The sequence below is a fragment of the Carcharodon carcharias genome, chromosome 9 (assembly GCF_017639515.1).
Source record: "Carcharodon carcharias isolate sCarCar2 chromosome 9, sCarCar2.pri, whole genome shotgun sequence".
Lineage (NCBI taxonomy): Eukaryota > Metazoa > Chordata > Chondrichthyes > Lamniformes > Lamnidae > Carcharodon > Carcharodon carcharias.
In genome coordinates this window covers 94,360,269-94,383,361 of record NC_054475.1, presented here as the reverse complement: position 1 = coordinate 94,383,361, position 23,093 = coordinate 94,360,269, and the positions used below count along the sequence as shown (strand labels likewise).

General features: G+C 40.7%; 1 protein-coding gene across 6 annotated transcripts in view; it reads right to left on the bottom strand.

Annotated features, from left to right (window-relative positions):
- The window catches only part of LOC121282318 (H(+)/Cl(-) exchange transporter 5), a 138,595-nt gene that overhangs the window by 39,101 nt on the left and 76,401 nt on the right, over positions 1 to 23,093 (bottom strand). For 5 of the 6 annotated variants that reach the window (XM_041195989.1, XM_041195987.1, XM_041195990.1 and 2 more), the window contains 2 exons: positions 20,559 to 20,710; positions 1,810 to 1,909 (listed from right to left, as the gene is read on the bottom strand). In XM_041195989.1, the coding sequence (XP_041051923.1) occupies positions 1,810 to 1,909; positions 20,559 to 20,710 (252 nt within the window). Of the gene's footprint in view, positions 1 to 1,809; positions 1,910 to 20,558; positions 20,711 to 20,800; positions 20,820 to 23,093 lie in introns of those variants that run through there. The other variant, XM_041195992.1, reaches the window with a different exon arrangement.

Genomic DNA, 23,093 nt, shown 5'->3' with positions numbered 1-23,093 from the left:
ACCACCTCACTTAAATTGCCATTCCGCGAGCATAGGCGTTAGGTGTCAGCTTGCTATTTGGCAATGGAGGGTAGCCTGTTCTCATTTCTCAGCCACACATTTCAGTAGGAACCACAAGATAAAAATTAGGAATGGAATTCGGTTTGATTTTTTTCCCCTTCAAATCTGGGTGTGGGGCACCAGAACCCAATTCACACACCTGCTAAGATCAGCAAAATCAGCAAAGGCTAGGGGTTGAACATAGGACCTTTATAACAAAAGATTAAAGTGGTGATCCAATTGAGGTGCATAAGATGATTAAAAGATTTCATTAGGTACATAGCTCAGTCCTCCTGAACTGGTTTCTTCAGAATAAAGTGTCAACATAAAACAACTGTTGAAAGCTGCAAATTTCTCTTCTAAAAAAAAGTAGAAAGCGAAAAAATGACATCATAAAATGGTATTGAAAATTACTACAATAGTGTTCAAAGACCTATTAGAAACATTAAAGAATGAATACAGCTATGTCATGTCATTTTCAGTTGGTCGAATGTTCTGTAACAACGACTGAATATAAAAACCAGGTTATTACTGCTTTTACCACTCTGGATGAGCTTCTGCATTTTATTCAATTTTTTAGGGATGTGGTGCGGGAGGAGGTTGCTTGTTGTGCTTACTAAGGCTTTCATTTGTTCTATTTTAATGGTTCTTTTGAGTCAGTTGGGTTACAATGTCTGTGATTTGTACAATAGATGATCCCTGGGCTTGAGAGGGCACTGCAGCAACAAGTTGGGTGGGACGACTGGAATTTGGGGTGGATCTCAATGGAGGTAGGAGTCTGTGTCTTCTTTAAAGGAGTTTGCACCTATCTCTCCATGTAAATAAAGGTGCCTGGAAAATCAGGAAAACACCACCTGCCAGAAATCCTGCCTCCAAAACAAAGTACGCCTGCATCAAACAGGCAGGATTCTCACCTTGGCAGAAGTGGAACCCATAATGGTGAATTCTTACAAAAAGTCAATTATTTGCTCATTTTTCTATGTCCCTTTTTCAGTTGAGTTATACTTGCCAAATCTTTAATCCTGGTGTGTATGATTACTGCATATTGTTCAAAAATTCTAAGGCCTGATTTCCTTGATTTGTTCCTTGGAAACCTTGCAAAGGTACAAATTCTGGTGTTAAACTGCCTTTTGAAGAGCAAATGATTGCAATTAGAAAACCATTTACTACCAAATCAATCTTATTTTTCTATCAAATTCTTTGATTTTTTTTTTGCTGAAACACTTTCATCCCCTCCATGGTGCAGCATGTGTTGCTTTGAAATTCCTAGCTCCCTTTAAGGTGGACATCCAGGCTCATATGTCTACTACTTGTATGAAAATGTCTCTGGGATGTGGCCAGATGACTCACCTTATTCCCCTAGGGTGGGAGTAAAGCTTGAGGAATTTCATGTATGGTATTTTTAATTAATGGTAGATTGCAGGAGGGAAGAGTAGGAGCCTCAGCTGGGAAGAGTTAGAGATTTTCACTATGAGGGAAGTGAATTTTACACGGATGAAATGACATGATCTCTGAAATGGTCCAGATTGATAACTGCTGGTCTTGACATTACTTCAACCACCTCATCATCAGGATAAGTGATTACTCCAGCTAACTAGCAAAGATACAAATTATTAAAGAAAAGCTGATTCCAGTTAATAATTCTTTGAAACTGATTTCTCAGCCTGGTCTGCTACATACCTAATCCACTTCCCTTCTTTAAAAGATATAAGACTTTTGTCATATTGATGCAGTTACTTGCAACGAAAGCAGTTGCGTCTTTCTTCATACCTGCCATGAGCCCAACCAGTAGCATCACCAGCCACCCGGAGAAGGCATCACTCAAACCTTTAATGAGCGCCCACAATGATTCTTTACTTTTGCTTGTGATCTGGAAAGGGAAGCAGCAAAATTAGATGGCAATACTTTTCTAAAATCTTTCATTTGAACAAATGATGTCACTGCATACCATCAGTACAGAGTAAGCCTTGTTTTTTAGTTTAGCACAAATGGCAGAAGATATAAACAATCAAAGCTTTTCATTCGAACGTCATCAAAAACTCTAATTGCTAATTTGGTGCAAAAATATTGCGAATATGAAAGACTTTTCATGTTACGTTGTAATAAGTGAAAACAGCAGTGCTTGATTCAGCCAGTGAACTCTGAATCCACCAACTCTGCTCTTTGTGTGGGGCTCAACATTGAGAATTATGGTTTACTAGGATAGAGCTCAGCACATTGCAACTCCATAAATAATGGATTCTTGAACTATTCACTTGTGTATCAGTTGCAATAAAATCATATGTTTTTAACTAATATTTGGAGAAACAATTTTGACGTAAAAGAACGTGGGGATAGCATGAATGATATGAAGCCTTTCAGGTCATCTAGTTCACTACCACTTACATCAGCCAATAACAATTTTTATCTTCCTGCTCTGTAGCACCAAACTGTTTTTTCTCTTCCCATTAAATCAATAAAAATACCTATAAGGTAGATAAAATTTATTCTAACACAGAAGATATTTTGATATGGTAATCACACTGCAATTATAGTACAGAAATGACTATGGCCCAAAATTTGTGGTAGTAATAATGGCAAAGCTGTCAGCACTTGCTGTTATTACAGGTTAAAAATTACAGCAGCTTCTGGCCTCTGCACATGTGCAATTAAATGCGAAAATTCAGAATATGTCAGCGATATCCTGCTCCTCCACAGGATGTGCTGTTGCATTCTTCACCAATAGAATCAACATAGAATCAAGGATTTGGTGTGAACTTAAACTATTGATACATTATTCTTGTTCTAAAGATCAATGAAAACTTTAAGATTTGTTCAATCAAGGGTTAATTGAGTTTTTAATGGCATACTGCTGAACATCCTCTCTGGTCCTAAAAATATAAAGTTACAAGTGTGGAATCTCATTCCCTCATTAGTAAATTAAAATGTGGCAGGTTTAAAAATATGTATATCTTTTGTAAAGTTTGTATTTTGCTATTGAGGTTCCTCCATTAATTCCATGACTGAAGTTCCTCGATTAATTCTTCTTTATTTCACTTTCTGTACAATGATTTTTTTGCTTTGCCTTCTGTGAGGATTCCTCAATCAGATTGGTTGGTTATCAGTCTCTCTTCTGCATGCCCTGTTTACAGCCACAACAGGTCATAGGAGATGCTGCCAAATTCAAAATGACATTGGAAAACAGGAAATCTGCACTCTATTGCCTTTCTTAAGATGAATGGCAGGCAACATTTCTTTGCCAGTGACTACAACTCCGGGTCATTGGTGTTCCAGCTACGCTGGTATAAAGTTAGCAGTGTAACTTCAACTCCCAGCTACATCAAGCTTTCAGTCTTATAAACTGGGTTGTTTTTATGTGCCTTGATAATGCCAGAGAACTGAAATTTAAGGATGGCTGTGCAGAAGCTTAAAGTATTTTGTCTGCTCTTTTTTCCCCGCTATTACAAAACGATTGTGAGAACATGCAGCATGTTATGCTCATTAGGATTCCCTGGCATCCTGTGCCTGTACTTATTGGGAAGCTGGTGATTCAAAATGTAAATTCAGAATTTGTTTCTTGGCTGTTAAGTAGCAAGGTAAATTTATATTAGATAAAACTTGGTGGAATTAATATCTTACTATGTTCCTAATGAGGATAAAATAAATCTTGAGTATATATAGAAAGAATGGGGGGGGGGGGGGAGAACAGGTAGAATTATTACACAAAGCTGTTAGTTTGTCTAAGAATCACTCAATTCTGTGCAACTTTGCCTGCTAATACAATGATACAAGGTGCTTCCTTTTTCAATCTAGGGCTTAAAGGATATCTAGGATAATTTTAAATGTATTGCATAGCTCCAAAAGCCATTCTGTAGCAGGCAATGATTAGAACCTTGTGCGTTGGTTTGGAGTGTTAATAGTGCTGTTGACTCACAATTTTTGGCCTTTGCCTGCCCCAAATGTAAATGTGTTTTGCCATGTCAACTATCCAAAGATAGTGAACTGTTTATATAGAGATGGCAAAAGCACACTAAATAAATTGGCATAAAGACACTGCCAACAATAGACATTTGACAGTATTTCAAAAGCAGAAATAGGTTTTTTAAGTATCATGGGTTTGGCCCTTCAGGTGTTCAGTGCTAGAAGATCTATTTTTCCAACTCTTTTCAACCTTGATGTGGTGTAATGTAGACCTAGGCCTTTTAATTAAAAAGGTGGCTATGGACTGATAGGATGCATACAACCATCCATATCCAGGAGGCAGCACCTAGTTGTGGACCTTGCTAAATAGTGTGCAAAATATTTCCGCACTATGAATTTTGTGGATTTACATTCCTGGTTATATTAATGTTTAGCTGACATTTGGGGTTGGTCAGAAATATCATCAGCTGCCGTTTTAATTGGAGACAATAATATTATGAGGTTAACTTTGAAGTTCATTGTCTTAAATGAATAATTAGGAAAAATACACCAGAGAATCATCTCAAAATCAGTGCTGGGACCGGCGGTAGAAGTGGCTGATGCTGGGAGCAATGGAATTTTTAACAACAGGGTGTGCGCACCTTTCTGTGTGTCAGCGCCCCGGTTACCGCCAAGTGTGGTCAATGACATAGAAAAGACTTTCTTCAAAAAAAAAAATCTTAATTTAAATTTTACTGCATTATTTAATTATGCGGACAGTCCCTTCCGCCCTATTTTCACAGGATGGGGGAATCAAAAATAATTTGTACCCACAGGGCGATGGGGATAATCAGGCAGTCTTATAGGGGTTGGGGAGGGGTCAGTAACTATAGTTATCCCAGAAGTTTGAAGTGGGTTTAATTCTTCTAATTTTTCCTGGGTAACTTTTACTGTAAGACAGTTGGAACCATCTGAAGTTTGCAACTTATATCATTCTTTCAGATGGTTCCCAGACAATTTCCATTGTTACCAGCCATAATGGGAGAATGCGCAGTCAATTCTAGCCCCACTTCTTCACAGGTCGTAACAATAGTTTAAATGTCTAATTCACCACAAAACTGGCCAATTGCTCAGCTTTGAAAGTTATTCTAGCATAAAAAGACTAACACGGCTTCTTTCAGTAGGCACAAAAAAATTAATTTATTAGAGAACAAACTTTTCGAAAACAAGTTATAAAACTGGTTAATACAGAAGTTGTAGTTTAGAAGTGTAATGATTTTTCCCCTTTTTAAAATAAAATATTCAAACCCCCATACACTTACATACAAACACAAAACAGGACAAAACAAACGCAGTCCCCTGTAGAGGCTGAAGAATGGGAACATTTCTTTTAAAAGGATAAAATTCAAAAAGATCTCAACACTGTTGATCTAACAGATTTCTGGTCACAAGAGATCTGGAAGTTCCTTCAGCCAAATTTTTGGTGAAACTGTCCTTGATGACTCTTGTCATAATTTTGCAAACTTCCAAAAAAAAAGCTGAGTTAATCTGATGAGACATTTCTGACAAAAGTTTAACTCACTCTAGACCACATGTAACGCAAAGGTGGGGCAGAGGGGGAGAAAGTGATAGTGTTCTTCTTGCAGCCTGTTTCTAAAGGCACACACATCCTCTGACTGAGGGTCAAAGAATCAAATGTTCAGAGAATACTTCTCTCAAGCTAGGCGTTTTTAACCAATCAGCAAGAGTCTTTGGCCTGGCAACAGCAGTTCTTTGCTGACTCAGACATATAAAGTATCATTTCCCTCTCCAGGGCATCCATCTTGACCCATGGTTTCTTGAAGATGGCATATTCACTGCCCTGAATTAATCTTGCATACTTTTAGAAATAATTCAGGAGGGAGAATGTTCAAAATTTAATGTCCTCCAAACTTTCCAAAAATGCATTCCTCACACCATGAAATCCTTCCTTAGAGACCCTCTGGTGGTGGTTGTGAGGAGCGGGTGCTAGGGGGTTCCCAGCATATCTTTGGGGTACCCCTCAGTTACGACGCCCTGGAGCTCAGAAGTTACAGACCAATATTATTTGTGGGATCTAGTATGGAAATGAGCTTCCGTGCTTTCTTAAATTACAGCAGTAGCTATGATTAGAAGGATATGGAGGCGTTGGAGAGGGTGCAGAGAAGGTTTACCAGGATGCTGCCTGGTCTGGAAGTTATTAGCTATGAGGAGAGGTTGGAGAAATTCGGATTGTTCTCACTAAAGCGACGGAGATTGAGGGACGACTTGATAGAAGTTTGCAAAATTATGAATGGCATGGACAGAGTAGATAGTCAGAAGCTTTTTCCCAGGGTGGAAGAGTCAATTTAAGGTGAGAGGAGAAAACTATAGAGGAGACGTGCGGGGCAAGTTTTTTACGCAGAGGGTAGTAAGTGTCTGGAATTCGCTGCCAGAGGAGGTGGTGGAAGCAGGTACGATAGTGGTGTTTAAGAGGCAGCTTGACAAATACATGAACAAGATGGGAATAGAGGGATACAGACCCCAGAAGTGCAAAATGCTTTAGTTGACGGGCAATATGATCGGCGCAGGCTTGGAGGGCCTGTTCCTTTGCTGTACTTTTCTTTGTTCTTTGTTTAAAATACTTAATTAGGTGTGACTTGCTTTCCTGAGGGTGTGAAAGACACAATATAAATGCAAATTCTTTATTTTCTTATTTCCTTACCTCAGAAATACATTTTGCTCTACGTTTACATCTTGTATTTATTTACTCTGATTCATTTTTTCCTAAAATCTATAATCAGTAAGACTACATTAACTATGTAATTTACAATTGTTTATACTCTTTTTCTACTTCTTCCATAATTTCTATATTTCTGTGCAATGACATATTATCCAATCTTCTTTTCCTTATCAACAACATATTTGTCTAATTTTTCAAAGGGAACTCTACAGGTGGTAGCTAGTACCTTATTAAAAATCTTAGTTCTATGTGCATTTCTTGCCTACAAGCTTTGTTTCCTATTTTTAATCATGTTTCTAGCGATTTGTTCTGTTGTCAATTGGTGTCTATTTAAAATGTAAAGCTCTATGTTAACTTGTTTTGGTCTCTATATAATGCCAGACTGTTGCCATTAGATGGCACTGTTAGGGAGGCAGAGAGGTGTAGGGAGGGAAATCCAGAGTTGAGCTCCTAGACAACTGAAGGTACAGCCAGCAATAGTGGAGGGCTGGGGGGAGGGGGAATCGTGAGGGGAGGGCACTAAAATCCTCAGTCAGCCTTTGTGACCTCATCAGTTAGTTCCTTCAAGCTGGACTATGTTCCTTCCCACTTCCAAATTTACTAGAGTCATAATAAGTAGTGAAATTAATTCCATTAATGAAAATCAGGGTGCCTGAGAAATGCACAATTCTGAAGTTTTCAACTGAAGGAGAAGTGGGGGAGCCGCATTCCAACTCACTGCACTTGAAAACAAGAAACACCACCTGCAATCCTTAAAAAATTCTCACAAATTAATTGGCTAGCGGGAGGGATCAAATGACAGAACCACCACCCCCCCTGCACCCCCCCAACCAAAACAGATAAGATCAAGAAATAGGCTGGAAATGATCTTCTAGTTACAGGTTGGATGTCCTTGTGTTAGTACATAAAATGTTTTCTGATCCACCCTTGTGACTTCAGTTATTTATTACATTCTCAACACCAACAGTATGCACTCAGTGATCCTTTAGACATTATCTACAGGAAGAGGTTGAATCCATAATAATTAACTACAAGATTCCAAGGAAAGAGATATGATAAAGTTTTGAATTTTGCTCATAATAAAAACACCTACAAAATTCATAGGGTAGAACACTTTATTTACTAACCACTGTAAGGTCACCAATTCAAAGGGCAAAGGGAAGTTTTCGCCAGAATGGATCAATTGACTCTGATGGTGCAATGGTATTGGAAATAGATGTCTTCAAATAATGGGACTCATCAGGAATGAATGACTATAAGTCCATATTATACTATATCTTAGCGAATCTTAACTAAAGTTTTTTCTACCTCTATGGATGCCCTTGTACTTTCTGATTTAGCGGAAACAAGTTAGTTACTCTCAGGTCTTTAGATGACAAAGGGGTGCTCGAAGAGTCTGAACTGGCAGATCTTCTAACTTCCTCTCTTTGCGAGGAAGACAGAGTGACACAGAATAGCATACTCTGCTTAACCAGTGACGTGCAACGGCTTTTTTAAATTCATTCACGTGATGTAGGCTTCACTGGCTGGGCCAGCATTTATTGCCCATCCCTAATTGCCCTTGAGAAGGTGGTGGTGAGCTGCCTTCTTGAACCGCTGTATTCCATGTGCTGTTAGGAAGGGAGTTCCAGGATTTTGACCCAGCGACAGTGAAGGAACGGCGATATATTTCCAAGTCAGGATGGTGGTGTTCTCAAGTGTCTGCTGCCCTTGTCCTTCTAGGTGGTAGTAGTCATGGATTTGGAAGGTGCTGTCTAAGGAGCCTTGGTGAATTCTTGAAGTGCATCTTGTAAATGGTACACACTGCCGCTACTGTGCATCGGTGGTGGAGGGAGTGAATGTTTGAGGATGTGGTACCAATCAAGTGAGCTGCTTTGTCCTGGATGGCATCCAGTGTTGTGGGAGCTGCACTCATCCCACAAGTGGGATGCAAGTGGGGAGTATTCCATCACACTCCTGACTTGTGACTTGTAGCTTTGGGGAGTCAGGAGATGAATTACCTGTCACACAGTTCCTAGCCTCTGACCTGCTCTTGTAGCCACAGTATTTATATGGCTAGTCCAGTTCGGTTTCTGGTCAACGGTAACCTCCAGGATGTTGATAGTGGGGGATTCAGTGATGGTAATGCCATTGAACACCAAGGGGCGATGGTTGGATTGTCTCTTGTTGGAGATGGTCATTGCCTGGCACTTGTGTGGCGCAAATATTACTTGCCACTTGTCCAGGTCTTGCTGCATTTGGACATGGACTGCTTCAGTATCTGAGGAGTCGCGAATGTTGCTGAACATTGTGCAATCATCAGCGAACATCCCCGCCTTGGACCTTATGACGGAAGGAAGGTCATTGGTGAAGCAAATGAAGATGGTTGGGCCTAGGACACTACCCTGAGGAACTCCTGCAGTGACGTCCTGGAGCTGAGATGACTGACCTCCAACAACCACAACCATCTTCCTTTGTGCTAGGTATGACTCCAACCAGCAGAGAGTTTCCCCTGATTCCCATTGACTCCAGCTCCTTGATGCCACACTCAGTCAAATGCTGCCTTGATGCCAAGGGCAGTCACTCTCACCTCACCTCGGGAGATCAACTCTTTTGTCCATGTTTGAACCAAGGCTGTAATGAGATCAGGAGCGGAGTGGCCCTGGTGGAACCCATCATTGAGAATGGGAATATTTGTGGAGCCTCCTCCTCCAGTGAGTTGTTTAGCTATCCACCACCATTCACAACTGGATGTGGCTGGACTGCAGAGCTTAGTTCTGATCCATTGGCTGTGGGATTGCTTAGCTCTGTCTATCACTTGCTGCTTATGCTGTTTGGCACACAAGTAGTGTTATAGCTTCACCAGGTTGACATCTCATTTTTACGTATGCTTGGTGCTGCTCCTGGCATGTCCTCCTGCACTCTACATTGAACGAGGGTTGATCCCCTGGCTTGATGGTAATGCTAGAGTGGGCAATATGCCAGGCCATGAGATAACAAATTGTGTTCAAGGACAACTCTGCTGCCACAGCGCCTCATGGATGCCCAGTCTTGAGTTGCTAGATCCATTTGAAATCTATCCCAATTAGCACGATGGTGGGTGTCCTCAATGTGAAGGTGGGACTTCGTCTCCACAATGACTGTGCGGTGGTCACTCCTACCGATACTGTCATGGAAGATGCACCTGCAGCAAGCAGGTTGGTGAGGATGAGGTCAAGTATATTTTTCCCTCTTGTTGGTTCCCTCACCACCTGCTGCAGACCTAGTCCAACAGCTGTGTCATTTAGGACTCGGCCAACTTGGTCAGTAGTGGTGCTACTGAGCCAGTCTTTGTGATAGCCCATTGAAAACCCCCCCCCACCCCACCCTGAGTACATTCTGCACCCTTGCCACCCTCAGTTCTTCTTCCAAGTGATGTTCAACACGGAGGAGCACTGATTCATCAGCTGAAGGTGGGCGGTAGGTAGGTAGTAATAAGCAGGAGGTTTCCTTGTCCTTTTTGACCTGATGCCATGAGACATCGTGGGGTCCCAGGGTAACTGTGCTGCCACCTCTGCTGGGTCTGCCCTGCCGGTGGGACAGGACATACCCAGGGATGGTGATAGAATCTGGGACATTATCTGTAAGGTATGATTCCATGAGGATGACTATGTCAGGCTGTTGCTCGACTAGTCGAGGACTCGGGTCGATGCCAGGTGGCCAATCTGGTTTCATTCCTTTTTTGAGTCTTTGTAGCAGTTTGTATAACTGAGTGGCTTGATAGGCCATTTCAGAGGGCATTTAAGAGGCAACCACATTGCTATGGGTTTGGAGTCACATGTAGGCCAGACCAGGTAAGGACGGCAGATTTCCTTCCCTAAAGGACATTAGTGAACCTGATGGGTTTTTACAACAATCAACAATGGTCATCCTTAGGCTTTTAGTTCCAGATTTTTATTGAATTCAAATTCCGCCATCTGCCATGGCGGGATTTGAACCCGGCTCCCCAGAGCATTACCCTGGGTCTCTGGATTACTACTCCAGCAACAATACCACTACACCTCCCCCCAATATTAAATGCTGTCCCTTTACAACTGGTTGCCGCTGTTGTAGTTGTAAAGCACTTTGAAATATTCTAAGGATGTCATGAGATGTGATATAATTTCAAATGATGTCTTTTACAATGCAGTAAATTTTACATACATGTCATATTCTTTTGAGTATACAAATCTCAAGCAAGTTATCTCTGTGGCCATGAACTTCCTCTCCTCGTTTCAGGTAAACACATTTACAAGGTACGTCTGTGGACATAAAAGTTTCAGGGAGTAAAGTGAAAATCGACAAGCTGGGGTCAAAGGGAGTTTCTCTTAAAGTTTGTACAATCAACATAATTTTGGCAGTATTTCTGAGCTCCACAAAAATCCTCCGAATAGTCCAATTAATTACTGTCTCTTTTACCCCTCCTCCAGCATCATATAATCTACACGCAGAAATATACTATTTGGGCCAACTGACCTGCTCCATTGTTTCTACTCTACACAAGCCTTCTCTCACTTTAATTTCCTCTTCTCCCAGCCGCATTGTCTCCCCATTCCCTTCCGCTTCATGTATACATCAAGCCTCCCCATCAATATATGAATGCAATTTTTTTCAACCATTTTGTGTAACAATAGGTTCCACATTCTCACCAATCCCTGTGTAAAGAAATACCTCTTAAATTCTTCATTTCTCTGTTAGTGAGTACTGTATAGTTAATCTACCTTGTTCTGGACTCATCTGTAGGAGGAAAACAGTTTTTCCTTGTTCATCCTATTGAAATCATTCAGAATTTTGAGGACATCTCTCAGGTCTCCTCTTTGTCTTCTCTTTTCTCTGGAGTCCCAAACTGTTATATCATTCCTAAGAGAAGCAACTTTCAATCCTAGTAGAATCCTCCTAAATGTTTTCAGCACTCACTAGCGCTTCAATATCATTTTTGCAGTATGGTGACCAGACAATGCATAGTACTACAACATATGAATGTACGAGTTAGGAGCAGGAATAGGCTACTCTGCCCTTCGAGCCTGCTCTGCCATTCAATAAGATCATGGCTGTAACCTCCTGCCTATCCCTGATAACCCTTCATCCCCTTGTTTATCAAGAATCTACCTACTTCTGCTTTGAAAACATTCAAAGACTCTGTTTCCACTCTTTTGAGGAAGGGAGTTCCAACGACACACTACCGTCAAGAGAAAAAATTTCTCCTCATCTCTGTCTTAAATGGGTGACCGCTTATTTTTAAATAGTGACCCCTGGTTCTATATTCTCCCACAAGAGGAGACATCCTTTCCACATCCACCCTGTCAAGACCCTTCAGGATCTTATATGTTTCAATCAAGTTGCCTCTTTCTCTTCCAAACTCCAACAGATACAAACCTAGCCTGTCCAATCTTTCTTGATAAGACAACTCACTCATTCTTGGTATTAGTTTAGTAAAACTTCTCTGAACTGCTGATGAGCTTACATCCTTCCTTAAATTAGGAGGCCAATACTGTACATAGTACTCCAGATGTGGTCTCACTGGTGTCCTGTACAACTGAAGCATAACCTCCCTACTTCTATATTCAATTCCCCTCACAATAAATCATAACATTCTATCAGCTTTCCTAATTTCTTGCTGTACCTGCATATTAGCCTTTTGTGATTTATACATTAGATCACCCAATCCCTCTGCATCTCATAGCTCTTCAATCACTTACCATTTAGATAATATGCTTCATTTTTATTTTCCCTGCCAAAATGGACAATTTCACATTTGCCCACATCATACTCCATGTGCCAGATCTTTGTCCACTCACTTAACCTATGTTCCCCTAATGCCTCCATATGAGCTCTTCCACAATTTAATTTCCTACCTTTGTAACATCAGCAAATTTAGCAACCATACCTTCGGTCCCTTCATTCAAGTCATTTATATAAATTGTAAAAAGCTGAGGCCCCAGCACTGATCCCTGTGGCACACCACTCGTTTCATCCCGCCAACCAGAAAAAGGCCCATTTATGCCTACTGTTTCCTGTCAGCTAGCCAATCTTATATCCATGGCAATGTGTTACACCCTGCATCATGAGCTTTTATTCTCTGCAATAACTTTTGATGTGGCACCTTATCAAATTCCTTCTGGAAATCCAAGTACAGTATATCCAGCAGTTCTCCTTCATCCACAGCATATGTGACCACTTCAAAGAACCCCAATAAGTTGGTTAAACATGATTTCCCTTTCACAAAACCATGTTGACTCTGCCTGATTGCCTTTATTTTTCCAAGTGCCCTGCCACAGCATCTTTAATAATAGCTTCCAACATTTTGCCTATGACAGATGTTGAGCTAACTGGTCTGCATTTTCCTGCTTTCTATCTCCCTTTCTTTTTGAATAAATGAGTTACATTTGCTATTTTCCAATCTAATGGCACCTTCCTTGAATCCAGGGAATTTTGGAAAATTAAAACCAACGCATCAACCATTTCCCTAGCCACCATGAGGATGAAGTTCATCAGGACCTGGGGATTTGTCACCCTGCAGTTCAATAATTTACAAAGTACCATTTCCCTGGTGATTCTAATTTTCCCAAGCTCCTCCCTCCCTTCTAATTCCTCATTTACAGCTATCTCTGGGATGTCATTTGTATCCTTTATAGTGAAGACCGATGCAAAATACCTGTTCAGTTCATCTGCCATCTCTTTATTTTCCATTACTAATTCCCCAGACTCACTTTCTATTGGACCAATGCTCAGTTTTTAAAGTAATTTCTTATTTAAGTATCTATAGAAACTCTTACAATTTGTCTTTATCTTTCTAGCTAGCTTTCTCTTGTACTCTAATTTTTCTCTCCTTAGTAATTTTTCCCTCCTTTGCTGTTCTTTATATTCTGTCCAATCTTCTGACCTGCCACCCATCTTTGTGCAATTATATGCTTTTTCTTTAAGTTTGATACTGTCTTTAACTTTTTTGGTTAACCGCAGTTGATGGGCCCTCTCCGTGGGATGTTTCTTTCTTACTGGAGTGCATCTGTTTTGTGGTTTAACCAAGGCTCTGCATAAAATTAGAATTATCTCTCTGCTTTTGTATTCTATTTCTCTAAAAATAAAGCCAGTACTTTGTTCGCACTGCTTATGGTCTTATCAAATTTTCTGTTGCTTTTAGCAACATGTCTGAATACCGACATCTTTTTGCTCCTCTACCCCATTTAGTCTTATATCTTTCATAGAACAAATGGCCTCATTATTTCTCCTGCCAAAATGAATCACTGCGCTATATTGAATTGCATTTACCATTTATCCTTCTCTTCCAAATGCTTGTTTATGTCTTCTTCCAATATGGTGCAGCCTTCCACTTTTAGCTATAACACCCAATTTGATGTGATCTGCAAATGTCAACAACATATCTTAAATTCCCAATTCCAAGTCATTTATGTATATGGTAAAAGCAGTTGTCCCAGCACTTAGTTTTAGATATGGATAACAGTGCCTCTGCCATCTCCTATCGAGTTTTTCTTTGCATATTTGAGTGTGAAATCCATTCAGATCTGGGGTTCTGAGATACTCCTTTGTCTAATGTCTCTTTTCTTTCTATTTTAATTGTTGTAATATCCCCACAAACAACCTCAACTATTGTAATTTTCTAGTTATCAACCTGTGAAAATTCCATTTCCTTTCCTTTTTTAAAAAATTAATTCAATGGTTGTGAGCATCGCTAACAAGATCAACATTTATTGCCCATCCCTAGGTGAGCTACTTTCTTGAAATGCTGCAGTCCATGAGGTATTAGTACACCCACAGTACTGTTAGGAAGGGAGTTACAGGATTTTGATCCAGTGAAAGAATGGTGATTTAGTTCCAAGTGAGGATGATGTGTAGCTTGGAGGGGAACTTGCAGATGCTGGTGTTCCCATGCGTCGGCTGCCCTTGTTCTTTTACGTGGTAGAAGTCGCAGATCTGGAAGGTGCCTTCGAAGGAGCCTTGTGGAGTTGCTGCAGTGCATCTTATAGATGGTCTATACTGCTGCCACTGTGCATCAGCGGTAAGGGGAGTCAAGTGTTTAAGTTGCTGGATGGGATGTTGATCAAGCGGGCTGCTTTGTCCTGGATGGTGTTGAGCTTCTTGAGTTCTGTTAGAGTTGTATTCATCCAGGCAATTGGAGAGTATTCAATCACACTCCTGATTTGTGCCTTGCAGATGATGGACAGGCTTTGGGGAGTCAGGAGGTGAGTTACTCTCTGCAGAATTCCCAGCCTCTGACCTGCCCTTGCACCCACAGTATTTATATGGCTAGTCCAGTTCAGTTTCTGGTCAACGGTAACCCTTAGGATCTTGATGGTGGGGGAATTCAGCGATGCTACTGCCGTTGGACAGCAAGGGCAGATGGTTAGATTTACTCTTGTTGGAGATGGTTATTGCTGCCACTTGCCATTTATCAGCCCAACCTTGAACTTTTTCCAGGTCTTGATGCAGGCAGGCACAGACGGTTTTATTATCAGAGTTTTGCTGAGCTGGAATTCAAAGACATGACTGCTAAAATAAAGTGCAGCAAATGCAATAAATTGGTAGTGTTCAGAGTTGCAAAACTCTAAAAACCTGACAAAGACCCATAATTTTAATTTGGTATGTTACTGTGAGAATATAACAAACAACTAATGCAAGTACGCCAGGCAAACATTTTCGAAATGTAGCCCATCAATGTGACATTTTAAGTGCTCTATTTCCAAAAATGTTTGCTTGAAAACTGAGTTTACTCCTGAATTCATCCTCTTTCCAGCTAGATTTTTTTCCCCACCATTCTTTCCCTCACCCCAACAGTCTCATGCGTCAGCTGTCACACTCCAAATCTTCCATTCCCTTGCTCTTGCTTCACCCTCACATGCAGTTACTGGCAGCTGTTCTTTGTCTCATAAAAGGGGCATATTGGGAGTGATACTGCCACTGCCACAACCATAAGCCTTCAGTGTACTACAAGCTTCCGGAGCATAAAACAATTCAGATCACATCACAACTGCCCTCCAGAGCCCATTAACTGTTGAAAGTTTATACTTATGATGGCATCAATATTGCTTCCGGTTTGCTCCTTTTCATGGGTCCGCACCTATCTATTGCTCCACAACTGAATCTGCATGGAAGGTCTCTCCACTCTGTGTAGCACACTTTAGCCAACATTAATTAGCTCATAATACAATTTATTTATTTACAGGTCAAATCATAGAAAAGTCACCTTGTTTTTTTGTGTCTAAGTTCTGCATGTTATGCAGTATCGCATATTGCGATTTAGTGCAGAGGCAGGCAATATATAAAGAGCTGCAATTTTACCTCAAAAGAAACTGTTGGCATTTGGCTACCACAGAATCATAGAATGGTTACAACAAAGCACTTGCCAAGCCTCCTTATACAGCATCTTCCAAACCCACAACCACTACCATCCTGAAGGAAAAGCAAGGGCAGCAAATAGATGGAAACGCCACCACCTGGAAGTTCCCCTCCAAGCCACTCACCATCCTGACTTGGAAATATATCACTGTTCATTCACTGTCTCTGGGTCAAAATCCTGGAACTCCCTCCCTGACAGCACCATGGGTATACCTACACCACACAGGCGGCAGCAGTTCAAGAAGGCAGCTCACCATTACCTTCTCAAGGGCAATTACGGATGGGCAATAAACACTGGCCTAGACAGTGATGCCTACATACAATGAATGAATAAATAAAAAAAAACAGAGGGAGACCATTTTGCCCATCACGCCCACGCTGGCTGTGAACAACTTTTCCCCAAAGCCCTGCAAATCTTTTCAGTTCAGGTGTTTATCCAATTCTCTTTTGAAAACCATGATTCAATCTGCCTCCACCACACTTTCAGGTAGTGCGTTCCTGATCCTAATCACTAGCTGCATAAAGAAATATTTTCTTATGTTGCCATTAGTTCTTTAGCCATTCGCTTAAAAATCAGTGTGCTCTGATTCTTGACCCTTCCACCAATAGGAACAGTTTCTTCTTATTTACTTTGACTAGGCCCCGCATAATTTTAAGCATCTCTGTCAAATCTCCTCTCAACCTTTTCTTCTCTAAGGATAACAACCACAGCTCCTCTGATCTATTCTCATAACTGAAGTCACTTATCCCTGGAACCATTGTTGGTGGCAGAATTAGACACAATATTCCAGGTGAGGCTGAACCAGTGCTTTATAAACATTCATCATTACTTACTGGCTTTTGTGGAGTTCCGCAGGGGTCAGTGTTGGGACCACAACTTTTCACTTTATACATTAATGATCTAGATGAAGGAACTGAGGCCATCCTGGCTAAGTTTGCAGATGATACAAAGATAGGTGGAGGGACAGGTAGTATTGAGGAGGCGGGAGGCTGCAAAAGGATTTGGACAGGTTAGGAGAATGGGCAAAGGAGTGGCAGATGGAATATAACGTGGGGAAGTGTGAGGTCATGCACTTTGGTAGGAAGAATGGAGGCATAGACTATTTTCTAAATGGGGAGAGAATTCAGAAATCTGGAGTGTAAAGGTTCTTGGGAGTCCTAGTCCAGAATTCTCTTAAGGTTAACTTGCAGGTTGAGTCGGTAGTTAGGAAGGCAAATGCAATGTTGGCATTTATTTCGAGAGGACTAGATTATAAAAGCAGGGGTGTGCTGCTGAGGCTTTATAAGGCTCTGGTCAGACCACATTTAGAATGTTGTAAGCAATTTTGGGCCCCGTACTTCAGGAAGGATATTCTGGCCCTGGAGAGGGTCCAGAGGAGGTTCACGAGAATGATCGCAGGAATGAAAGGCTTAACATATGAGGAACGTTTGAGGACTCTGGGTCTATACTCGATGGAGTTTAGAAGGATGAGGGGGGATCTGATTGAAACTTACAGAATACTGAAAGGCCTGGATAAAGTGGACGTGAGGAAGATGTTTCCATTAGTAGGAGAGACTAGAACCCGAGGGCACAGCCTCAGAGTAAAAGGAAGACCTTTTAGAACAGAGATGAGGAGAAAATTCTTTAGCCAGAGAGTGGTGAATCTATGGAATTCATTGTGGAGGCCAGGTCATTGAGTGTATTTAAGACCAAGATAGATAGGTTCTTGATTGGTAAGGGGATCAAAGGTTATGGGGAGAAGGCGGGAGAATGGGGTTGAGAAACTTATCAGCCACGATTGAATGGCGGAGCAGACTCGATGGGCCGAATGGCCTAATTTCTGCTCCTATGTCTTATGGTCTTATGGTCTTTGTATTCTATGCCTCTATTTTTAAAGCCCACAATCCTGTATAGCTTTTTAACCATTTTCTCACCTTCCCTGCAACTTTCAAAGATTTGTGCACATATAATCCCTGGGTGTCTCTAATTCTGCACATTGTTTAGAATTTTACCCTTTATTTTATATTGCCTCCCCTTGTTCTTCTTACCAAAATGTGACAATTAAAATTCTCTACATTAAAATTCATTAAATGTCCATCCATTCCACCAACCTATGTCCTCTTGAAGTCAAACACTACCGTCTTCACAATCCACAATACATCAAGTTTTGCGCAATCTGAAAATTGTGAAATTGTGCCCTCAATACCCAAGGTTGGGTTATTAATATACATCAAAAAACGCAGTAGTCCTTGAGCCAACGCCTGGGGAACTTCATTGTATACTAGTTTCCAGTCAGAAAACAAATGTTCACCACTACTCTGATATTTGTCACTCAGTTAACTTTATATCAATGCTGCCACTGTCCCTTGTGTTGCATAGGTTTCAGCTTTGCTGGCAAGCCTATTATGTGGAACTTTAACACCCTTTGCAAGTCCATGTATACCACATCAATCGCATTACCCTCATCAACCCTCTTTGTTACCTCATCAAAAATTCAATCAAGTTATTTTAACATGATTTGCCTTTAACTAATTTGTGCTAGCTTTACTCAAGTAATCCGCATTTGTCCAAGTGGCTGTTAGTTTTGTCCTAGGTTATAATTTCTAAAAGCTTTTCCACTACCAAGGTTAAACTGATTGGCCTGTAGTTGCTGGACTAATCATTGTTCATTTTTGAACAAGAATGTAACATTTGCAATTCTCCAATCTTCTGGCATCATCCCTGTATTTGAGGAGGATTGGAAGATTATGGCCTGTGTGTCTGCAATTTCTGCCTTTACTTCCCTCTGTATCTTCAGATGCAACCCTCCGGTCTTGGTGACTCATCAACTTTAAGTATAGCCAGTCTTTCTAATACACCCTCTTTTATCAATTTTTAGCCCATCCAGTGTCTCAACCACCTCCTCTTTCACGATGAAAAATACAGAAAAATAATTGTCAAAAAATTATATGTAAAGCAAAATATTGCTGCATTTCAAAGTAACTGCTGAATTAATATGGCTCAATCTTTGCATTCCATACACCCAAGTTCCTTAACATTCACATTACATATAATTTGGGCAGCATCTTTTTTTTGTAAAATGAGATGCAAAGTACAGGCAGACTGTCTCAAAAACGACCACTTCAGGGCCGAGTCAGTGCTGGATTTCGGATCTTGCTAGCTTTCGGAGGAAGAAGAAATTGGAACCTTGATTCAATGACTGGCGGACATGCGAAATCAAGAAGAAAAGTTGCTTTAAAATATATATCGAAGTGTTTTCTATCATCTGGGTTTCTAGCCTTTTGACAGCGTCACCTGCCAAGGAGCGTCACTTATTTTTTCTATTGATGCTAACAAAGCTGGATCTTTCTTTACCTTTCCATTTTTTGAATCCTGCCCAATCAGAAAGTAACATGCTTCCTGACCTCTGCCATTTAGTGCTGTGTAATCAGTTCTGGAGGGTGCAGGTTTTAATTTTCAGGTAGGCTTTTCTTACAATTAGTACTGGCTGATGAATTCTCAATCTTCTGCTTGATTTTTATTTCTGTAGTTTTCTCTTCAATGGCACTGATGCTTTTCTCCTTACTGAAAACATGCTCCCAAATATTCTACCTCATTGGATTCTCCAAGTTTTTTGTTCATCCTGTTTATCAGTTAGTCCTTTATTAGCTGTTGGCGTCGGATTGGGTGCTCCTATGCGGGTTGGATGGGTGGGGCTGGGTCAGATCGTGCTAAGCTGGGTTGGGTGGGGTCAAGGGTCACTCTGACCACATGGAGCACAGGAAACGACAGGGACATGAAGCGGATAACTGCTCAACGCACAACCCCGCTGATGCAGCAGCTCCTTGAACAAGCCAGTAATTTTTATAACTCATTCAATAGGGCTTAAAATTCTTGTCAAGTCCCCCATTATCCACAATCTAAGACAGCATTTGGCTTGGCTCTGACTCCCCTATGGTCACACAACCTACTGGAACACTTTATTTAAGCTCACAGAATGAATGGCCACATTGGCAAAGTATCTTTTGACCCATGGAACTGTATCGTAACAAAGCTGAGCATCTTTGGCGTGATTGGTAGGGGGAAGGTGGGAAGGGAAAAATATAGAAAACGCAAAAAAAATCTATAATGCAAAATATTACTGCATTTCAAAGTAATTAATATGGCTCAATCTTTGCATTCCATTTACGCAAATTCCTCAACATTCACATTAGATATACTTTGGGCTGGAATAGGGACAAAAACCATGACAATACAGTTGCTATGAGCCAAGTGGGTCATAATTCATAATAATACATGAAATAGGAACTGCTCAAAATGAGTATCAACCTGCACCCTCCAGAACTGATTACACAGCACTAAATGGCAGAGGTCAGGAAACATGTTACTTTCTGACAGGGCAGGATTCAAAAAATGGAAAGGTAAAGAAAGTAGATTCTTTTTTAACTAAAATAAATTGTAATTCAAATATGCAGAATCAAGTGCTCGTACAACAAAGCATAGCAGATAACAGGGATAACAGATTCTGTTACAAATAGGGGCATTTTGATCAGGTGTTTCACCCAGTTTTAAGTACTGATATTAATATACCTCTCTGTGTCTGTCTCTGTCCCTGGATTTCTCACGGACCCAGTCTATCGTGTTGAAATCTTCATATGTTCCCAAGCCAGGAATTGGTTCATCAAGAAAATCCATTATCTTGCTTGCACCATTCATCCCTGCTCCGTTGTAGTTTGTATACACTGTGCAAGAGGAAAAAAAAATACATCCCATTAAATATTAACACAAGAAACTCAGAATATGACAAAAAGGACTGTATTTCAGAGCCAGACCATGCCACTGGAATGTTCCAGTGCTCTGGTGTGGCTAGTTTCACTGTGCTGAGTTACCAGCCTACATGATATATACAGATATACTGGCAAAACATTTACAAGGCTGCAGAGACAAGATAAGGAACACACTTCACAAATGTACAGTAAAACAGGCAGATGAACTGTGGGCAAAATTAATTGATTTCCAGATCATGGTGGGTTGCTAAGATACACTTTGTAAGTTACAAATAGGTGAAAAATGAACAAACAGAAACTGGTCACTACACAAAATAAGAATGCCTATAATTTAATTGAAGTGCCAACAAATGAAAAATGTTCCTGCAAGTTTTGATTTCTTTGATACCTTAAATTAGTTTCTGTTTGTTAAGTGCATGGGGTGTGGGGAGGGGTTTTCAGTAAAAATTGTCTTCATAAGAATCCATGTATTTATCATGACTACAGAATTAATATTCCACCTAAAGAATTGGTATAAAAAGCATGGGATCTCAGCATATCGCACCACAATCAAGGGCTATTTACTTTAACCTCTTCTGCCTACACAAATTTGCGTCTGTAAAACTTTACTGTGGAGGCAGTGAGCATAAATGAAACACTGAATGAGTACTTGCATTTGTCTTCATAAAAGAGGATGAAGTTAATATGGCAGTGGAAGGGGAAAGAGTAGAGATATTGGATAGGATTAAAAATAGATGGAAAGGAGGCACCAAACATGTTGGCATTACTCAAAGTTAACAAGTCACCTGATCTAGATGGTATGTATCCTAGGTTGCTGAGGGAAGCTAGGATGGTGGTAGAAGTGATCAAAATCTTTTAATTATCCTTGGGTATGGGACTGGTGCCAGAGGACTGCAAATGTTATACGCCTGCTCAAAAAATGTGCAAAGGGATATGCCCAGTAACTTGAGGCCAATCAGGCTAATGTCATTTGGTGGGAAAGCTGATAGAGAACATGGTCAAGGGCAAATTATTCATCTTTTGAAGAAGCATGGGCTATTAAGGGACAGGCAAAACAGATTTGTTAAAAGCAAATCATGTCTGACTCATATGATTGAGTTCTTTGCTAAACATCAGCTCTGATGAAAGGTCATTGACCTGAAACGTTAATGTTAATGCTATTCTCTCTCCACAGATGCTGCCTGGTCTGCTGAGTATTTCCAGCATTTTCTGTTTTTAGTTTACAAATCACTGATTATGCCTCAGCTGAAGTATTGTGTTAGAATCTGGCATCATACTTTAGGAAGGATGCCAAGGCCACAAAAAATAGGGGCAGGAGTTGACAATGTGGCCTGTCATGCCTGGTCCGCTATTCAAGACGATCATGGCTGATCTTGGGCTTCAATTCCACTTTCTGACCTGCTCTCCATATCCCTCGATTCCCTGAGGACCAAAATCTGTCTAACCCAGCCTTAAATGTATTCAACGATGGAGCATTGATAACCCTCTGAGGTAGAGAATGCCAAAGATTCACAACCCTTTGAGTGAAGTAATTTCTCCTCATCTCAGTCCTAAATGATCGGCCTCTTATCCTGAGGCTGAGCTCCCGTGTTTGAGATTCCCCGGACAGTGGTGACATCTTTCAATGTCACCCTATCAAGCCCCTTCAGAATCTTATATATTTCAATGAGATCGTCTCTCATTCTTCTAAACTCCAGAGAACATAAGCCCAATTTATTCAGCCTCTCATCATAGGACAACCCTCTGATCCAAAGGACCAATTTAGTGAACCTTCACTGTATTGCCTCCAATGCAGGTATATCCTTCTTTAAATATGGAGACTAAAACTGCACAAAGTATTCCAAATGTGGTCTCACCAAAGCCCTGTACAACTGTGGCAAGACTTCTTTATTCCTGTACTCCAATCCTCTTGCAATAAAGGCTAACATACCATTTGCTTTCCTAATTTCTTGCTGTACCCACATCCTAACTTTCTGTGTCTCTTATACAAGCACACCCAAGTGTCCCTGAATATCAGCACCTAGTTTTCACACCTTTTAAGGTACTAAGGTGGTAAGCTCACCACCACCTTCTCAAGGGCAATTAGGGATAGCAATAAATGCTGGTCTAGCCCATGATTCCCACATTCCTTAAGTGAATAAAAAAAGAGAGGTTACAGAGGAGACTTACCAGAAATAATACCAGAGATGAGGAAGTTCAGTTATGTGGAGAACTTGGAAAAGCTGGGATTGTTCTAACTAGAGCAGAGATGGTTAAGAGGTGTTCTAATAAAGGCACGCAAAAGAGAGGGGTTTTGGTAGAGCAAGTTAGGGGGAACTATTTCCTCTGGTCAGTAACC